Genomic DNA, 16,957 nt, shown 5'->3' on the forward strand with positions numbered 1-16,957 from the left:
CCCCTGTCCATGTCACCATGGCCCCTCCAGGAGCTGTGGCCCCACTCCCAGCCCCAGCTCAGGGGGATGGGGGAGGTGCGGCAGACAGGGGTAAGGGGAGGGTAAGGTGAAAAGTTTGGGGACCACTGACTTAAAGGTTTTGTAAGGATGTGCGTATGTGTACTCCTCTCTACTATATCTATACATACATACGTACATACGCGCACACACTTAAATATTTCAAGATTCCTGCAGTGTTAGTGCTCAAAAAGATGTTGGGATGGGTAGAACACATTGGGTTTGCATGCTGGATATGCCATATGCTCCATCTGTTGAAATATTTTAATGCAATTTAACAGGCAAGACTCAAAATAAATAGCTGGATGAGACATTAAATTTCCCATTCCCCAAAACTCCCCGTCCTCCCACTGCTTGATAAATCAGAATCCTACATCTCTAAAATGTAACTCAGAGTATATTAATAAATTAAACAAGTAAAATTGTCCCTTCAAGGTAGCATTAGCAAGGTTTTTCCATTAGCTACAAATTCACTGCTTATTCAGCACGATACGGAGTTTGGTTGTGTCAAAACCAGAGCCTGAAACAACTGAAGGGTTAAGAATTTGGAGCTGCTATTCTCCTTTAGAAAGCATGTGTACAAATAAATAAATAAAATAATCAAATGTTTAGAGTGCTACAGCTAAGATTACACATGTTAAAATTTTTATTGTGCAGAAGATGGCAGCACTGGGCTCATTAACACTTTAAGTGCTGGAATTAAATACTGTAGCTAAACTGTCAGTGTTTTAAAACAGGAAAAAAAAACATTTTGAGGAATAGCATCTAACTTTCACCTCACACAATACTTTGTGGCAAGAATGCTTTTGCCTTAAAACCCCTCACATTCAGAGGAAGAGCTTGCTTCAGTGAAATTGGTTTAGTTACTGCAAACTCTTTTCTTTGTGTTTCTCTGTCTATGAGGAAGGCACGTTATCAGGCTCATTAGTCTTCACTCACAACAATCTTAGGACTGAATACATAAGGATTGACAACAATAAACGGTCAGCAAAAGTGCTTTCACTGCAACTTCAAGATATTATACACACTCCTTTGAACCTCAGCACCGCACAGCAATGTTTGAACTGAGAATACAAACGAATGCAAACTGTGCACAATTTCTCCGTATCCTTGTCAAAGGCCTCATTCCGTCACTGAAGTCGGAGCAATCCTCTTCCCTTCCATTTTAGCCAACTGACATTTTCTCTGCCAAGCTCTCCTCATATCCATTGCATTCATCCTCAATCCCAAAAAAACAGGCAAATCGCCATCTCTGAGGGCTATGCCAGTGCTACTTTCTGAACGGGAAGGCAGGAAATACATGCGCAGCAACAAGCCTTGCCAACTCTCCCCACTAGCAGCTTCAATACAGCAGCACTTAGGATTAAGGCTAAGATTTACTCATGGGTATTTTTAGTAAAAATCATGGACAGGTCATTGGCAATGAAAAAAATTCATGGCTGCTGCTTTGGTGGGTCTTGGGGAACAACATCTGGCCCCTGCTCTGGCAGCGAGGGCTGACTGTCCCCGGATGCCCGCTGCTCCAAGGCCCCAGGGACTGCTGCTCTGATGCCCTCCAGAGCAGTCCCCGGAACCGCTGCTGCACCAGGTCTACTGCTCTGGGGCTGCCCCCAGGACCACTGCTGCTTGGGCGGCCCCCGGAGCCAGCTGCTCGGGTGGCCTTGTGGTCAGCCACACTGGCAGCTGTGGAAGTCATGGAGGTCCCAGAAAGTCACCGAATCCGTGACTTCCATGACAGACTTGCAGCCTTACTCATGGTTCACAAGCGCTCGGTGTGTGATATCAATAGCAGTTGCACCTAGACCAGGAACTATTGTTTTTCAGAAAATCTTAATATACATCCTACTAGTTATTACTACCATTATTCATTATTATTTGTATTGCAATAGAGCCTAGGAGCCCTGATCATGGATCAGCATACCATTGTACTAGGGGCTGTACAAACACAAAACCAAAAGACCCCAAAGAGCTTACGTTGTGCTTAAAAGCTTCAATACTTTATTTTCTAATTGTTGAGTGTTAATTATAGTAACCATAACTTTATATTAATATGACTTTTATACATCAATTTTAATATAAATAATATTTAAATACACAGTTTTACTATTAGCAAAAAGACCCCACACAACATGAAATTTTAAAAAAATCTAGAACTAGATTTTATACTGATTATGATACTGAATTTCCTTCTATCCAGCTCCCTCTCTTTGCACTACAGTAAATTTCCAAAGTTCTGCATCACTAACTTCAGCCTTTGGGGAACATGTAACTGCATTCCTTACTCTGTGCCTTCGGAATAATAAGAATTTTCTAAACAGCTGAAATAAATCTCTACAATAGGTGGAGTTTTTGGTTTTTACACAGATTAGATATATTGATAGAGTTTAAGCCAGAAGGGACCATAAGATCATCAAATTTGACCTGCTGTATATCCTTGTGTATTACACAGACCAATAAATTTTACTCAATTTGACAAGATATCTTCCAGAAAAGTATCGAGTCTTGATTTGAAGACATCAAGAGATAGAGAATCCACCACTTCCCTTGGTTGTTTGTCCAATGATTAATCACTCTCATTGTTAAAAATTCATGCCTTATTTCTAATTTGAATTTGTCTAGTTCAACTTCCAACCATTGGTTATGCCTTATCCACGAGATTACAAAGCCCTTTAGTACCTAGTATTCTCTCCCCATGAAGGTACTTATGCACTGTAATCAAATCACCACTCAATCTTCTTTGTCATAAACTAAACAGATTGAGCTCTATACATCTCTCACTATGAGGGATTTACTCCAGTCTTCCAATTATTTTTGTGGTTCTTTTCTGCACCCTCTCCACTTTTTCCAACATCCTTGTTAAGCTGTGGATACCAGAACTGTATGCAGTATTTCAGAAATGATCTCACCAATGCCATACACAGAAATGCAATCACCTCCCTACTCCTACTCACTACACCCCCTGTTTATAGAAGCATGGACCACATTGGCCCATTTTGCCACATCTTCACGTGGGGAGCTCACGTTGAGTTGCTTATTTACTCTAACCTCTAAATTCTTTTCAGAGTCACTTCTTTCCAGGGTACAGTCCCCCATTCTATACGTATGGCCTGCATTTCTTGTTCCTAGAGGCATAATTTTGCATTTGGCTGTATTAAGCACATTTTGTTCAAATGGGCCCAGTTTACCAAGCAACCCAGATGGCTCTGTATGACTGTCCTGTCTTCAGCATTATTTATCACTTCAAAACTAGTTACATAGACAGGCCGAAGACCTGGAGGAAAAATTTGGCACCATATTCTCAGTGGGGTTATAAAGAGTAGCTTTCCTGGTATATGCATTGCAATTTTCTTTTAAACAGTCAATAACACTGCAATCTCTCCTCTCCCTTTTACACTTCAGGATTTTTATTTTGGAATCAAACATCATCACAATGGGCACCCTGACTGACCTCAACACAGAGATCAATATCTGAATGGGTATGAACAATGAACAACCCCCATATCCCATTCAGTGAGCCTTTAAGAAGGAGGTCAGCTTTAGAATCTTGGGTGAAGAAATCTGGTATTGTTTTTCTGAATACCAGAATCAGCTGAACCTTGAAAGTGAGGTATGACACTAAAACAACCCTATATAAGATAAAGCAATGAATCTTATTTTATTTCAGAAATTTCAAATTTAATGTACTATTTTTGTTGTCTCTGTCATTTGGGTTCTTTGTAACACATTCTGAAGGTCAATGTCAGACAGTGGAGACCTAGCAGTGAGTTATGCTGTCAGGAAAGAGAGGCAAAGACTCAAAGACTATGGAATCTTTTCTTCGATATAAAAAGACAAAAAAAAAAAAAAAACCCAGAAGACCAGGAAAGTGGGCAGTGAATGAAGCTAATAAAGCTTTTGCTCTTGCACAAATTTGATTGTTTTAAAGTACATATTCTATTTAAAGGTAACTGAAATCAAAGAAAGGCTTCTGTCAGAGATGGTCAAAGTTTACTTTGTCCTGCCCCAGCGGAGGAGGTTGGACTTGATGACGTCCTAGGGTCACTTCCAGCCTTACATTTCCGTGATTCTCTGTAAAGATGAGTATCAGAAGCATTTTCAGTGGAAGAGAGTATTTGGGAAAACAATAGTTTAGCCCAGATTCCATAGGGCATTACAGCTACAATAGAATTCTTCACTCAAGACTAAATGTTCAAAACTGAAAATCTTAAATAATTTGGCAATATCATTTGAATTTGATACATCCTCAAGTTAGCCTCCAAGAAACTGTATTAAGATATTACAAGCAGGAGAACTGTCATTGCAAGACACATGTAGTGTTGTTTAACTGTGTCGGTCTCAGTATGTTAGAGAGACAAGATGGGTGAGGGAATATATTTTATTGGACCAACTTCTGTTGGTAAGAGAGACAAGCTTTCAAGCTACACAGAGCTCTTTTTCAAGTTTGGGAAAGGTACTAAGAGCGTCACAACTAAGCAGATAGTTTAGCTTTAGCATAAGTAGTTAGCATATATTCTGAGCCCTGGTCTAGACTAGGAGTTGAGAGGTTTTAGAGTAGCAGCCGTGTTAGTCTGTATTTGCAAAAAGAAAAGGAGTACTTGTGGCACCTTAGAGACTAACACTGAATGCATCCAATGAAGTGAGCTGTAGCTCACGAAAGCTTATGCTCAAATAAATTTGTTAGTCTCTAAGGTGCCACAAGTACTCCTTTTCTTTTTACTAGGAGTTGAGGTCGAATTTAGCAGAGTTAAATCGATTTAACCCTGCACCTGTCCACCCGACGAAGCCCTTTTTTTTTTGACTTAAAGGACTCTTAAAATTGATTTCCTTACTCCACCCCCGACAAGGGGATTAGCGCTGAAATTGGCCTTGCCGGGTCTAATTTGGGGTACTGTGGATGCAATTTGACGGTATTGGCCTCCGGAAGCTATCCCAGAGTGCTCCACTGTGACCGCTCGGGACAGCACTCTCAACTCAGATGCACTGGCCAGGCAGACAGGAAAAGGCCCGCAAACTTTTGAATCTCATTTCCTGTTTGGCCAGCATGGCAAGCTGCAGGTGAGTGCAGAGCTCATCAGCAGAGGTGGCCATGATGGAGTCCCAGAATCGCAAAAGAGCTCCAGCATGGACCGAACGGGAGATACAGGATCCGTGCTATCAGAACTCCATTCCAGTTTTCAAAATGCCAAAACATTTGTCAAAATCTCCCAGGGCATGAAGGACAGAGGCCATAACAGGGACCCGAAGCAGTGCCACGTGAAACTTAAGGAGCTGAAGCAAGCCTACCAAAAAATCAGAGAGGCGAACGGCCGCTCCGGGTCAGAGCCCCAAACATGCCGCTTCTATGATGAGCTGCATGTCATTTTAGGGGGTTCAGCCACCACTACCCCAACCGTGTGCTTTGACTCCGTCAATGGAGGGGGAGGCAACACGGAAGCAGGTTTTGCGGATGAGGTAGAGGATGATGATGAGGTTGTAGATAGCTCACAGCAAGCAAGTGGAGAAACCGGTTTTCCCGACAGCCAGGAACTGTTTCTTACTCTGGACCTGGAGCCAGTATCCCCCGAACCCACCCAGGGTTACCTCCTGGACCCGCCAGGCGGAGAAGGGACCTCTGGTGAGTGTACCTTTTAAAATAGTAAACATGGTTTAAAAGCAAGTGTGTTTAATGATTAATTTGCCCTGGCATTCGCGGCCAGTACAGCTACTGGAAAAGTCTGTTAACGTGTCTGGGGATGGAGCGGAAATCCTCCAGGGACATCTCCATAAAGCTCTCCTGGATGTACTCCCAAAGCCTTTGCACAAAGTTTCTGGGGAGGGCAGCCTCATTCCGTCCACCATGGTAGGACACTTTACCACGCCAGGCCAATAGCACGTAGTCGGGAATCACTGCAGAACAAAGCATTGCAGCCTATGTTTGCTGGCGTTCAAACAACATCCGTTCTTTATCTCTCTGTTATAGATTCATAGATATTTAGGTCAGAAGGGACCATTATGATCATCTAGTCTGACCTCCTGCACAACGCAAGCCATAGAATTTCATCCACCACTCCTGCAAAAAACCTCTCACCTATATCTGTGCTATTGAAGTCCTCAAATCGTAGTTTAAAGACTTCAAGGAGCAGAGAATCCTCCAGCAAGCGATCCATGCCCTATGCTACAGAGGAAGGCGAAAAACCTCCAGGGCCTCTTCCAATCTGCCCTGGAGGAAAATTCCTTCCCGACCCCAAATATGGCGATCAGCTAAACCCATATGGGCAAGATTCATCAGCCAGATACTACAGAAAATTCTTTCCTGGGTAACTCAGATCCCACTCCATCTAATATCCCATCACAGGCCCTTGGGCCTATTTACCATGAATATTTAATTACCAAAACCATGTTATCCCATCATACCATCTCCTCCATAAACTTATCGAGTTTAATCTTAAAGCCAGATAGATCTTTTGCCCCCACTGCTTCCCTTGGAAGGCTATTCCAAAACTTCACTCCTCTGATGGAAACTTCATATCCTCAGGAGAGTGATATCATTCATGGTCACCTGGTTGAAATAAGGTGCTTTTCTTAAGGGGACATTCAGAGGTGCCCGTTCCTGCTGGGCTGTTGGTCTGTGGCTGAACAGAAATGTTCCCCGCTGTTAGCCATGTGGTAGGGGGAGGGGTTAGCCACACGGTGGGGGGAGGCAAAATGCAACCCTGTAACGAAAGCACATGTGCTATGTATGTAATGTTAACAGCAAGGTTTACCGTGAAAGAGTGTACCCATTGTTCTATAAAATGTGTCTTTTTAAATACCACTGTCTCTTTTTTTTCCCTCCACCAGCTGCATGTGTTTCAAGGATCACAGGATCTTCTCCTTCCCAGAGGCTAGCAAAGATTAGAAGGTGAAAAAAACACACTCACGATGAAATGTTCTCTGACCTCAAGCTGTCCTCCCACACTGACAGAGCGCAGATGAATGCATGGACGCAGACAATGTCAGAGCGCAGGAAAGCACAAAATGAACACGAGGAGAGGTGGTGGGCTGAAGAGAGTAAGTGGCGGGCTGAAGAGAGTAAGTGGAGGCAGCGTGATGAGAGGAGGCAGGATTCAATGCTGAGGCTGCTGGAGGATCAAACTAATATGCTCCAGCATATGATTGACCTGCAGGAAAGGCAGCAGGAGCACAGACTGCCGCTACAGCCCCTGTGTAACCAACTGCCCTCCTCCCCAAGTTCCATAGCCCCAGACGCCTAAGAACGCTGTGGGGGGGCCTCCAGCCACCCAGCCACTCCACCCCAGAGGATTGCCCAAGCAACAGAAGTCTGGCATTCAATAAGTTTTAGAGTTTTAAATTTTTAAAGTGCTGTGTGGCCTTGTCCTTCCCTCCTCCACCACTGCACCCAGCGCTTCCCTCCTCCACCACCACTCCCGGGCTACCTTGGCAGTTATTCCCCTGTTTGTGTGATGAATGAATAAAGAATGCATGAATGTGAAGCAACAATGACTTTATTGCCTCCGCAAGCTGTGATCGAAGGGGGGAGGGGAGGGCAGTTAGCTTATAGGGAAGTAGAGTGAACCGGGGGGGTGGAGGGGGGGCAGTTTCATCAAAGAGAAACAAACAGAACTTTCACACCATAGCCTGGCCAGTCATGAAACTGGTTTTCAAAACTTCTCTGATACGCACCACATCCTCCTGTGCTCTTCTAACCGCCCTGGTGTCTGGCTGCGCGTAATCAGCAGCTAGGTGATTTGCCTCAACCTCCCACCCCACCATAAACGTCTCCCCCTTACTCTCACAGATATTGTGGAGCACACAGCAAGCAGCAATAACAATGGGAATATTGGTTTCGCTGAGGTCTAAGCGAGTCAGTAAACTGCGCCAGCGCGCCTTTAAACGTCCAAATGCACATTCTACCACCATTCTGCACTTGCTCAGCCTGTAGTTGAACAGCTCCTGACTACTGTCCAGGCTGCCTGTGTATGGCTTCATGAGCTGTGGCATTAAGGTGTAGGCTGGGTCCCCAAGGATAACTACAGGCATTTCAACATCGCCAACGGTTATTTTCTGGTCTGGGAAGAAAGTCCCTTCCTGCAGCTTTTGAAACAGAACAGAGTTCCTGAAGATGCAAGCGTCATGTACCTTTCCCAGCCATCCCACGCTGATGTTGCTGAAATGTCCCTTGTGATCCACCAGTGCTTGCAGCACCATTGAAAAGTACCCCTTGCGGTTTATGTACTCGCCGGCTTGGTGCTCCGGTGCCAAGATAGGGATATGGGTTCCATTTATGGCCCCACCACAGTTAGGGAATCCCATTGCAGCAAAGCCATCACTATGACCTGCACATTTCCCAGGGTCACTACCCTTGATATCAGCAGATCTTTGATTCTGTTGGCTACTTGCATCACAGCAGCCCCCACAGTAGATTTGCCCACTCCAAATTGATTCCCAACTGACCGGTAGCTGTCTGGTGTTGCAAGCTTCCACTGGGCTATTGCCACTCGCTTCTCTACTGTGAGGACTGCTCTCATCTTGGTATTCTTGTGCTTCAGGGCAGGGGAAAGCAAGTCACAAAGTTCCATGAAAGTGCCCTTACGCATGCGAAAGTTTTGCAGCCACTGGGAATCGTCCCAGACCTGCAACACTATGCGGTCCCACCAGTCTGTGCTTGTTTCCTGCACCCAGAATCGGCATTCCACGGCATGAACCTGCTCCATTAGCACCATGATGCCCACATTGCCAGGGCCCGTGCTTTGAGAGAAGTCTGTGTCCATGTCCTCATCGCTCTCGTCACCGCACTGACATCGCCTTCTCGCCCGGTTTCGCTTTGGAAGGTTCTGGTGCTGCATATACTGCTGAATAATGTGCATGGTGTTTAATTTGCTCCTAATTGCCAAAGTGATCTGAGCAGGCTCCATGCTTGCCGTGGTATGGCATCTGCCAAGTAACTCAGCAAAAAAAGGCGCAAAACGATTGTCTGCCGTTGCTTTCACGGAGGGAGGGAGGGCCTGACGACACGTACCCAGAACCACCCGCAACAATGTTTTTGCCCCGTTAGGCATTGGGATCTCAACCCAGAATTCCAGTGTGCGCTGGAGACTGTGGGAACTGTGGGATAGCTACCCACAGTGCAACACTCAGGAAGTCGACGCTAGCCTCAGTACTGTGGAAGCACTCCGCCGAGTTAATGCACTTACAGCATTTTGTGTGGGGACGCACACAATCGACTATATAAAAACGATTTCTAAAAAAACGACTTCTATAAATTTGACCTAATTTCGTAGTGTAGACATACCCTAAGGGACCATTCAAGGGGAAGTGTCACTACTTCACTTTTAATGCCTAACAGCTTTGGGGCAGGGAACTTATCTCTTAATCAGCCTATAAAGCTCATTTATATTTCTGCCCAAATATATAGAAAATAAATAAAATACAGCATAAAAGTCATCCAATGTGTGGCATCCTCAAGGCCTCTTTAAAATATAGCCATAGCAGAGCACTGTGCGCACAGGCAACTTAGTTCTGAGTGATAGCTTTTGGTGATCTCACAAACAAATACTTCACATTTAAGCAATAATACAAAGGGAAAAAATGTAATTGTAGCTAAGGCTTGTTTTTTTCCATAGAAAAGTGCCATTTTTTAATGGAAGAAAAAGGTAAATTTCACTGGGCAACATAAAATTTCATAACTACATGTCTTAATGACTCACATCAACCAAAAATGCTTTGTAAGGGGCCAGACATGTTTTGTTAGGAAGAAATAAATAAAGAGTTTCTATTCACTGTTTACTATTTTGGAACTTTACTTCAAAATTTTCAGTGTATCTAAGGAAAACTTTGACACAAATTGTTCAGAAAAACAACGTTTCAATAAAAGCAGTTTAAACACACATTCTAAAATTTTTACTGTAGAAAAGGTTTGGTTCAGCTGAAGTTTATTCTGCTGCAGTATCCTGTATGAATGCAAACTCCCTTGTTTCTGCTCTGGTGCTTATCAGTTAGCAGTGCAGCAGAACATGAAAAAGATCTTTTGGCACTTAGCCTGTGAACTGGCACACACAGCAAACTAACTGAAATATTCCCCAGCTGTGGCCTAGCCAGCCAAAAATGAATAATGTTTTTTTAAAAAAAATTCCATTCAATCCTACTGTGCTGAGTTCTAGAATATCTCCCATAGAGATTCTGAGTTAGCATTTTTCACAATAAGTGAGCAACTGGTGGGAAATTTTAAATTCATGTTTTTCATAGAGCAGTCAATTTCATGTTTTCCATGCAAGCTGTGATAACTGTGAAAATAATGTAGCTTCATTTATAGGCAAGTACTCTGGATGAAGTTTTGAGGCACACAACAACAAAAAACATGTGAAAGATGTGGTATTCACTTCCCAGGAAAAGATGAAGATCTCTCCCCTTGCATATGGGCAGGATGATAAACAAAGAGCTGATGAAAGATGCTGGAGAAGCAGGATACCCGATAGATAGACTTGGCAGAATTCTTCCCTGCCCCCCCCCCAATTTCCCCCCCCCAATTTTTATCCATTTTTAATTTGACAGTTGCAGGAAATTAAGGGGGAAGTATGGTTGGGGGTAGTACTAGGGCACTGACAATGATGTAGCTGGGGGGATCCTGTGCTACTGAGGGGTTCAAGATACCCGGACACAGGATGCAGGGGAGGCTGCAGTTCTGGTCACCAGAGCAGAGGCCTCTGGCCAGGGCTGAAAGGAGGAAGATCAGCCTTCAGCCATGGAGGAGGCCACCCCACTGCTGAACACTCCCTGCCTGGGGACAGCCCCTGCACTCAGGGCTAGTGAGTGAGCGCGGGACTGTGACAGGGTTGCTGCAGAGGGCTCCCTGCACAGCCGTGGAGCCAGTGACACTGGATCGTTGCAGGCGCAAGGCTGCCTATGGTCCTAGCAGGGCAGAACAGAGACCTCCCTAGTCGGGACTGCAAGGAGGAGAAGGACAAGCCCCCAACTGTGGAGGAGGCCACTCTGCTGATGAATGGCTCTGTCCCCTACGGCTGAGGGCTCATCCTCAACCTTGCAGCCCTGGCCAGGGGTCTCTACTCTGCCCTGCCAGGACCATAGCCTTCCCCACACCCTCGGCCTGCAGAAATCCAGTGTCACTAGCCCTGCAGCTGTGCAGAGAGCCCTCTCCACTGTCATAGACCCGCTCCCTCTCTCCTGTGACAGCAAGGCTGCAGAGGGTGCTCTGTGCTGCTGCTGCAGGGCCAGTGATACCCAATTGCTACAGGCCCAAGTGGGAGGCTGCACTAACTTGTATGGATGGATATGCTTTTCACCAATTTCAGGGTGTCAGCTGAAATCAATGTTTAACAACATCTATCAATTTAAATTAAGTCCTGCCAAGCCTTTATGTAGAGGGAAGAGATGGAGCCATGAAAACACCCCTCCGTGCATTATGGGGTGGAGACTTTGGAAAGGAAGTTCCAGTCCTCCCGGCAATCAAGATGAAGGAACTAGGAGGCACAATTTTGATTTCTAATAGCCATGAGAAGTACTTCCCTTCTGGTCATAGTGTCAGGGCAATACTAAGGATTTTTAACTTTGTTTTGCGGGAGGCTTGTCACTATAACAAATTCTGAGAATCTATGCGTTTGAGTCATAATAATAAACAAGGCACCATCATAAATAAATGTTAAGTTGGCACTTTGGGGATATTCTGAAATCTGAGGGAATGGGACAGTAGCAACTATTACCTGTGTAGGCCACGTCAAGTCATATGCAGTAATCACAAGCCACATTTCTTAATAAATAAATACATAAATAAACAAACATACATACATTTTGGTTTTGTCTGTATTAAGTTTACTGCAAGGTCCTGTATATTTTTTCCAATTTGTAATATCCTCTGAGCAATCTCAAAATAAAATGTCTTCTTTTCTCAACAACTGTGTCTTTCTCAACAACTTTCTGTTTGACAAACATTGATTCCTTTCTTTTTGTTCCCCACCTGCAATGCATTTTGCTTTGAATCGAGCTGAAATTAACAAGACTCTTTTCGTCTGCACATCATCATCATCATCACCATCATCAACTGACCTGGATGGGAAACGGTTTTCCCATCCCATAAAAACTCAAGATTCCAAAAATATTCTTGTTCCTCCTCAGTACAAAACTGAGACCTTTCAAAGATTTTCAAGGAAAATGAGAGAGATACCCTTTCTGAATCCGGGGGAGACTTGAACCTGGGACTCTCACATCAAAGGTGGGTGCCCTAAGCACCTGGCTATTAACTATTCTGGGATGATGCCCTCTCAATGTCTCCCATTGGAGCTGTCCCACTTTGTATAAATAATTAAATGTTCACTGGGCCAGAGACAGACTGACTCCATGTCAGTGATCAGGTCACTTACCTGGGATGTGAGAAATCCAGGTTAAATGCCTACTTTAAAGAATATTAAGAAAAGAGGAATTTAGAATCTACTAATGACCGATATACATCTACATCAGAAACACAACCGTGGCCCAGCTGCAGCACTGCAGCTTGCAATGCTGTAGCATAGATAGTTACTGCAGCAACAGAAGGTGTTCTTCCATCACTGTAGGTAATCCACCTCTCTGAAAGGGGTTAGAGCTGTCTACACTAGGGCTTAGGTTGGCTTAACTACGTCTCTAAGGGCTTGGCTATCCTACCCACTGGATCGGCGGGCAGTGATCGATCCAGCGGGGGTCAATTTATCACGTCTAGTCTAGATGCGATAAATCAACCGCCGAGCACTCTCCCGTTACTCCTGTACTCCACTGGAGCGAAAGGCGCAGGCAGAGTCGACAGGGAAGTGGCTGCAGTCGACTCACTGTAGCGAAGACACTGCGGTGAGTAGGTCTAAGTACGTCGACTTCAGCTACGTTGTTCACGTAGCTGAAGTTGCATGACTTAGATCGATCCCCCGCTCCTCCACCCCCAGTGTAGACCAGGCCACCTCAGGGTTGTAAATTTTTCATATCCCTGAGCGATGTAGCTAGGTTGACCTAAGTTTTAGGTGTAGACCAGGCCAGAAATAGCTTAAGAAAACCTACAGCAACAAAACACACTAAATACACCATAACAGGAACACCTGGAGGCCGCAACCTTACCCGTTTGCACAAAATAGATTAATAGTATTCCAAAGGGCCATTGGTATGTAATAAACAACAACTGCTGTTTATTCCGGGGGAGCTGCAGGTTCCCATCCACTCCAAAAATCAAGGCCATGAAGTAGTGAATTTGAAAATACTTGAAAAGTAATCCCATTATCTTTTTCTTTCCTTTTTTGTAATCTTTAGAGGATAACTCATGTCAGGCAACCAACCATATCTCTGTAATTTCAATTAAATTAATTGTTGTTGCTCTTGAAACAGTACATGATCATCAGTACAAATAAACAACATATAAAAGGAGAATATTTACCCAATTAACACATAGTGGTAGCTAAGATGCCACAGTGTTCTCCTATGTGTGTGCTGTTTTGCTAACAGCATTTTTTAATCATAACTATTTGAATAAATTAGGCTTGATTTGAATGACAGGAGAATTTGTCTGTCAATTAATTAGTTTATCTTTTAAAATTAAGGGTCCTCCCTCCCCACAAATTCCCTAAAAAAAAGCCATGGTTTCAGTTTTTGGGCTCAACTAGCTGGCTAGCTTGGTGCCCTAACAGCATGCAATCTGTTTGTAGTCTTTCTGCTGCTCCTGCTAGTAACAGAGATGTGTGTGTGCGCAGCACACTCTGAAGGAAAAGGGAGTTGGAGACTGTGAAACTGATTGTGCTAGAAGTGTTTGCTAATAGAGATGTCAATGAAGTAGAGAAGTTTCAGTACCTGAGTTAACTAGCTGCTGCTCCATGACCCCGCAGCCCAGCACCTCCATCCATTCTCCTTGGAAGTTGATCTCCATCTCAAAGGAAGGGTGAGTAAATGGGAAGTAGCAGTCTACCCATCTAATTTCCAGTCCTGTACCATTGTTTAAAAATAAATAAATAAGAAGAGTAAGTATTTAAAAGGCTACCTCCTCCAACCCTTTGTAAAACTTGTCCTTCAATTAATGACACCAATTACTGTAATCCTGAGAAAATAAATAGCAAACAAACTAATTTGCAGCACTTTTGTGCAAGGTAATAAATCTTGCAACTTGTGAAAAAATGGCTATGTCTTTTCTAATATGAAAAACACTTTGTGCAATTCAGGCACCCTTTGAAACCAAATCAATCACTTGTCAAATTCGAGCAACCACCTGGCAGAGAAGGAAAATGAGCCAAGATCATGGGATGGTAGGTAATTTTGTTATTCTCTGTAACAGAAAATGACTAAGATCCTCAAATATAGCTAACACTTTTTGTTGTGTTTTTATTATTTTTATTATTTTACAATTTTAATTATTACTTTAATGACACATTTAGGCAAATAAGTTTCCGCCCTCCCCCCCCCCTTTTTTTTCTCCAAACACAGTAATCTTAACCTGTTTTAAAAATAAAGCTATTTTCTCTGTACGTGCTTGTGTATGAATATTTTATTAGGCTACACATACGAGAATACATGATGGTGCAATGTGGTGTAACACACAAGATATCTGTAGCATGAGTTTGGGATGACTTCAATACTTGTAAGTAAGTGAGCTATGCATGCAGTGTTGCCAACTTTTGACCCCAGTTTGGTTCATTTCATAAATCCCTAGTGCCTGGAGTCACGATTACACGAGAAACTCAGCTTTCATTAAAAAAAAAAAAATTAAAAAAAATCAGTTTTCTAGCCTTTATGATTACAGAAGAAAGCCTGAAAACATGAAAGGCTCAATAGCCTTTTAAATGTTTTTAAATCTCATGACTTTTAAGCTAATTTTATTATTTCTGCAAGCCTGACTCATGAATTTTGAATGTTTGAGTTTGGCAATATTATACATATCATCCCAAAACTGTGCCAAGAAAACCTTTACAGCATACTACACCATCCTGATTACAGTAGATGACAAATATTTTACAGGGGAAAAAATGTTTAGATAAGTTTTTGTTTGTTTATAGTTGTTGTTATTGTAAGCATCAGCATATATCAGGGCCAAACTGATTCCAAGGTTGAATTCCTGTTTCTGTTCCAATTCCCTTCCCCTCACTTTTTCCATTACTAATAATACATGAAACAATTTATTTTTAGGCTGAAATTTTCCATGTTTAGTTTAAGCCTCCCACCCTTTTTTGAAGCAACTGTGATTCAGCCATTTTTGAGCAACACAACCAGGGAAACCCCATCCCTCCAAACAATTTCCACAAATGTTCTGATGGAAGTGTTTGCACTGACATTAATTAAAAATAGATGAAACTAGAACCTTATTAAAGACTGTAATTAAAATGGCACTCTAGAGGCCCCATCTGAGATTATGGCCCTATTATACTCGGCATTATACAAACATAGTTAAGACAGTCCCTACCCGAAACAACTTACAATCTAGGACGCCAGTCCTACACTGTGATCCACATAGGTGCAATATCCCATCCACATGGACTACAATGCAGAATCAAGGCCTAAACAGACAAGACAGACTAAGCGTGGGAGTATTGTTATCCCATTTTACCGTTGAGAGCTGATGCACAGAGACATTTGGGGTATCTCTTCACTGCAGAGTTTACTTGGGTGTTGCCCTTCACCTCCCTCCCATGCACACACAAGTTTAGTGGTACTTTTAACTTGGGCTAACTGGCTCGTTTGAGGCTGTACACTAAACCCCAAGAGAAGCTTTCACTCATGCTGATAACCTGCCCACTTTGCAGCGGGGACGCAAGCTAAACCACTCGAAGTAATGAAACTAAGTTCAAACTTGATTTAATTCATGTTCACTAATGAGCAAGGGAAAGCAATTCAAGTTTGAAAAAACACTAGCCTGAGTGAAGTTTGTTGGGGTGATGTTAACTATATATTTCCATGCGATAGATGATTTTTTTAATTTTAAAAAGAAAAACAACTTTGAATTTCCACAATTTATAACTTTGGGTTTTTTTGTGTTTTTTTTAAAACTATAACATTCTCTTACAATCTTAGGTGATGGATTCTTTCAGCCTTAGCTGCAGGTTAATGGCATTTTTGCACATAAATACTCACACACACAATACACTGTAACACATGCATGTGTACACAGACACAGCCAAAACAGTAAATACATTCAACATTTAGGAAACACCACAACGGATGCTGTTGACAGTCAGCCATTCAAACACATTAGCACTTGCATATTTTCTTTTTTGCTTTTAAAAATAAACCTCAAGAACTTTTATGGATGAAGGTTAACTTTTTATTCATATAAAATTAGAAAATTCAAAGTGATTATCAGAATGACCATATTTGTACTATGTTTTTTATTTATACACACACACACACATTATGGGTATGTCTTCACTCCATGCTGGATCGGTGGGCAGCGCTCAATCCAGCAGGGATCGATTTATCGTGTTTAGTCTAGACGCACTAAATCGATCCTCGAAGTGCTCTCCCGTCGACTCCTGTACTCCAGCGCCGTGAGAGGCACAGGCAGAGTCAACGGAGGAGCAGCAGCAGTCGACTCACCGCGTTGGAGACACCATGGTAAGTCTATCTAAGTACGTCGACTTAGATCGATCCCCCCCCCGCAAGTGTAGACCAGAGCTAAATGGTGATAACTATACTGACTTCACGCATATATAAATATATGAAGTCTATATGAAATCAGTATATATATGCATGAAGACAGTAAAGTTATCCCCATAGATAGAGAACACTACATATATACAAAAGGGACCAACATATGGTGACTGTGGGAACCATAACTTTGAATTTCCTGACCTTTGTGCAATTGGAATTGTAACCCTAAGGCTGATGTAAGACATCGCATTTTTGTATACATATGCATATATGTGAACTTATTTTTCATTCAGATTTCACAATTTGCAAAGGCAGTAAG

At 42.9% G+C, this 16,957-nt stretch overlaps 1 protein-coding gene across 11 annotated transcripts in view; it reads right to left on the reverse strand.

Moving 5' to 3' along the window:
* The window catches only part of FARS2 (phenylalanyl-tRNA synthetase 2, mitochondrial), a 430,241-nt gene that overhangs the window by 299,383 nt on the left and 113,901 nt on the right, over positions 1-16,957 (reverse strand). For 10 of the 11 annotated variants that reach the window (XR_012157338.1, XR_012157339.1, XR_012157340.1 and 7 more), the window contains one exon: positions 13,855-13,986. The exons of the other annotated variant lie outside the window; for it this stretch is intronic. Coding sequence is in view for 7 of the 10 variants with exons in the window: in XM_073332131.1 (XP_073188232.1) it covers positions 13,855-13,986 (132 nt within the window). In the remaining 3 variants the exon portion in view is untranslated. The remainder of the gene's footprint in view (positions 1-13,854; positions 13,987-16,957) is intronic. 11 annotated transcript variants of the gene reach the window in all.

Source organism: Lepidochelys kempii, chromosome 2 (assembly GCF_965140265.1).
Source record: "Lepidochelys kempii isolate rLepKem1 chromosome 2, rLepKem1.hap2, whole genome shotgun sequence".
In the NCBI taxonomy this organism is placed as follows: domain Eukaryota; kingdom Metazoa; phylum Chordata; order Testudines; family Cheloniidae; genus Lepidochelys; species Lepidochelys kempii.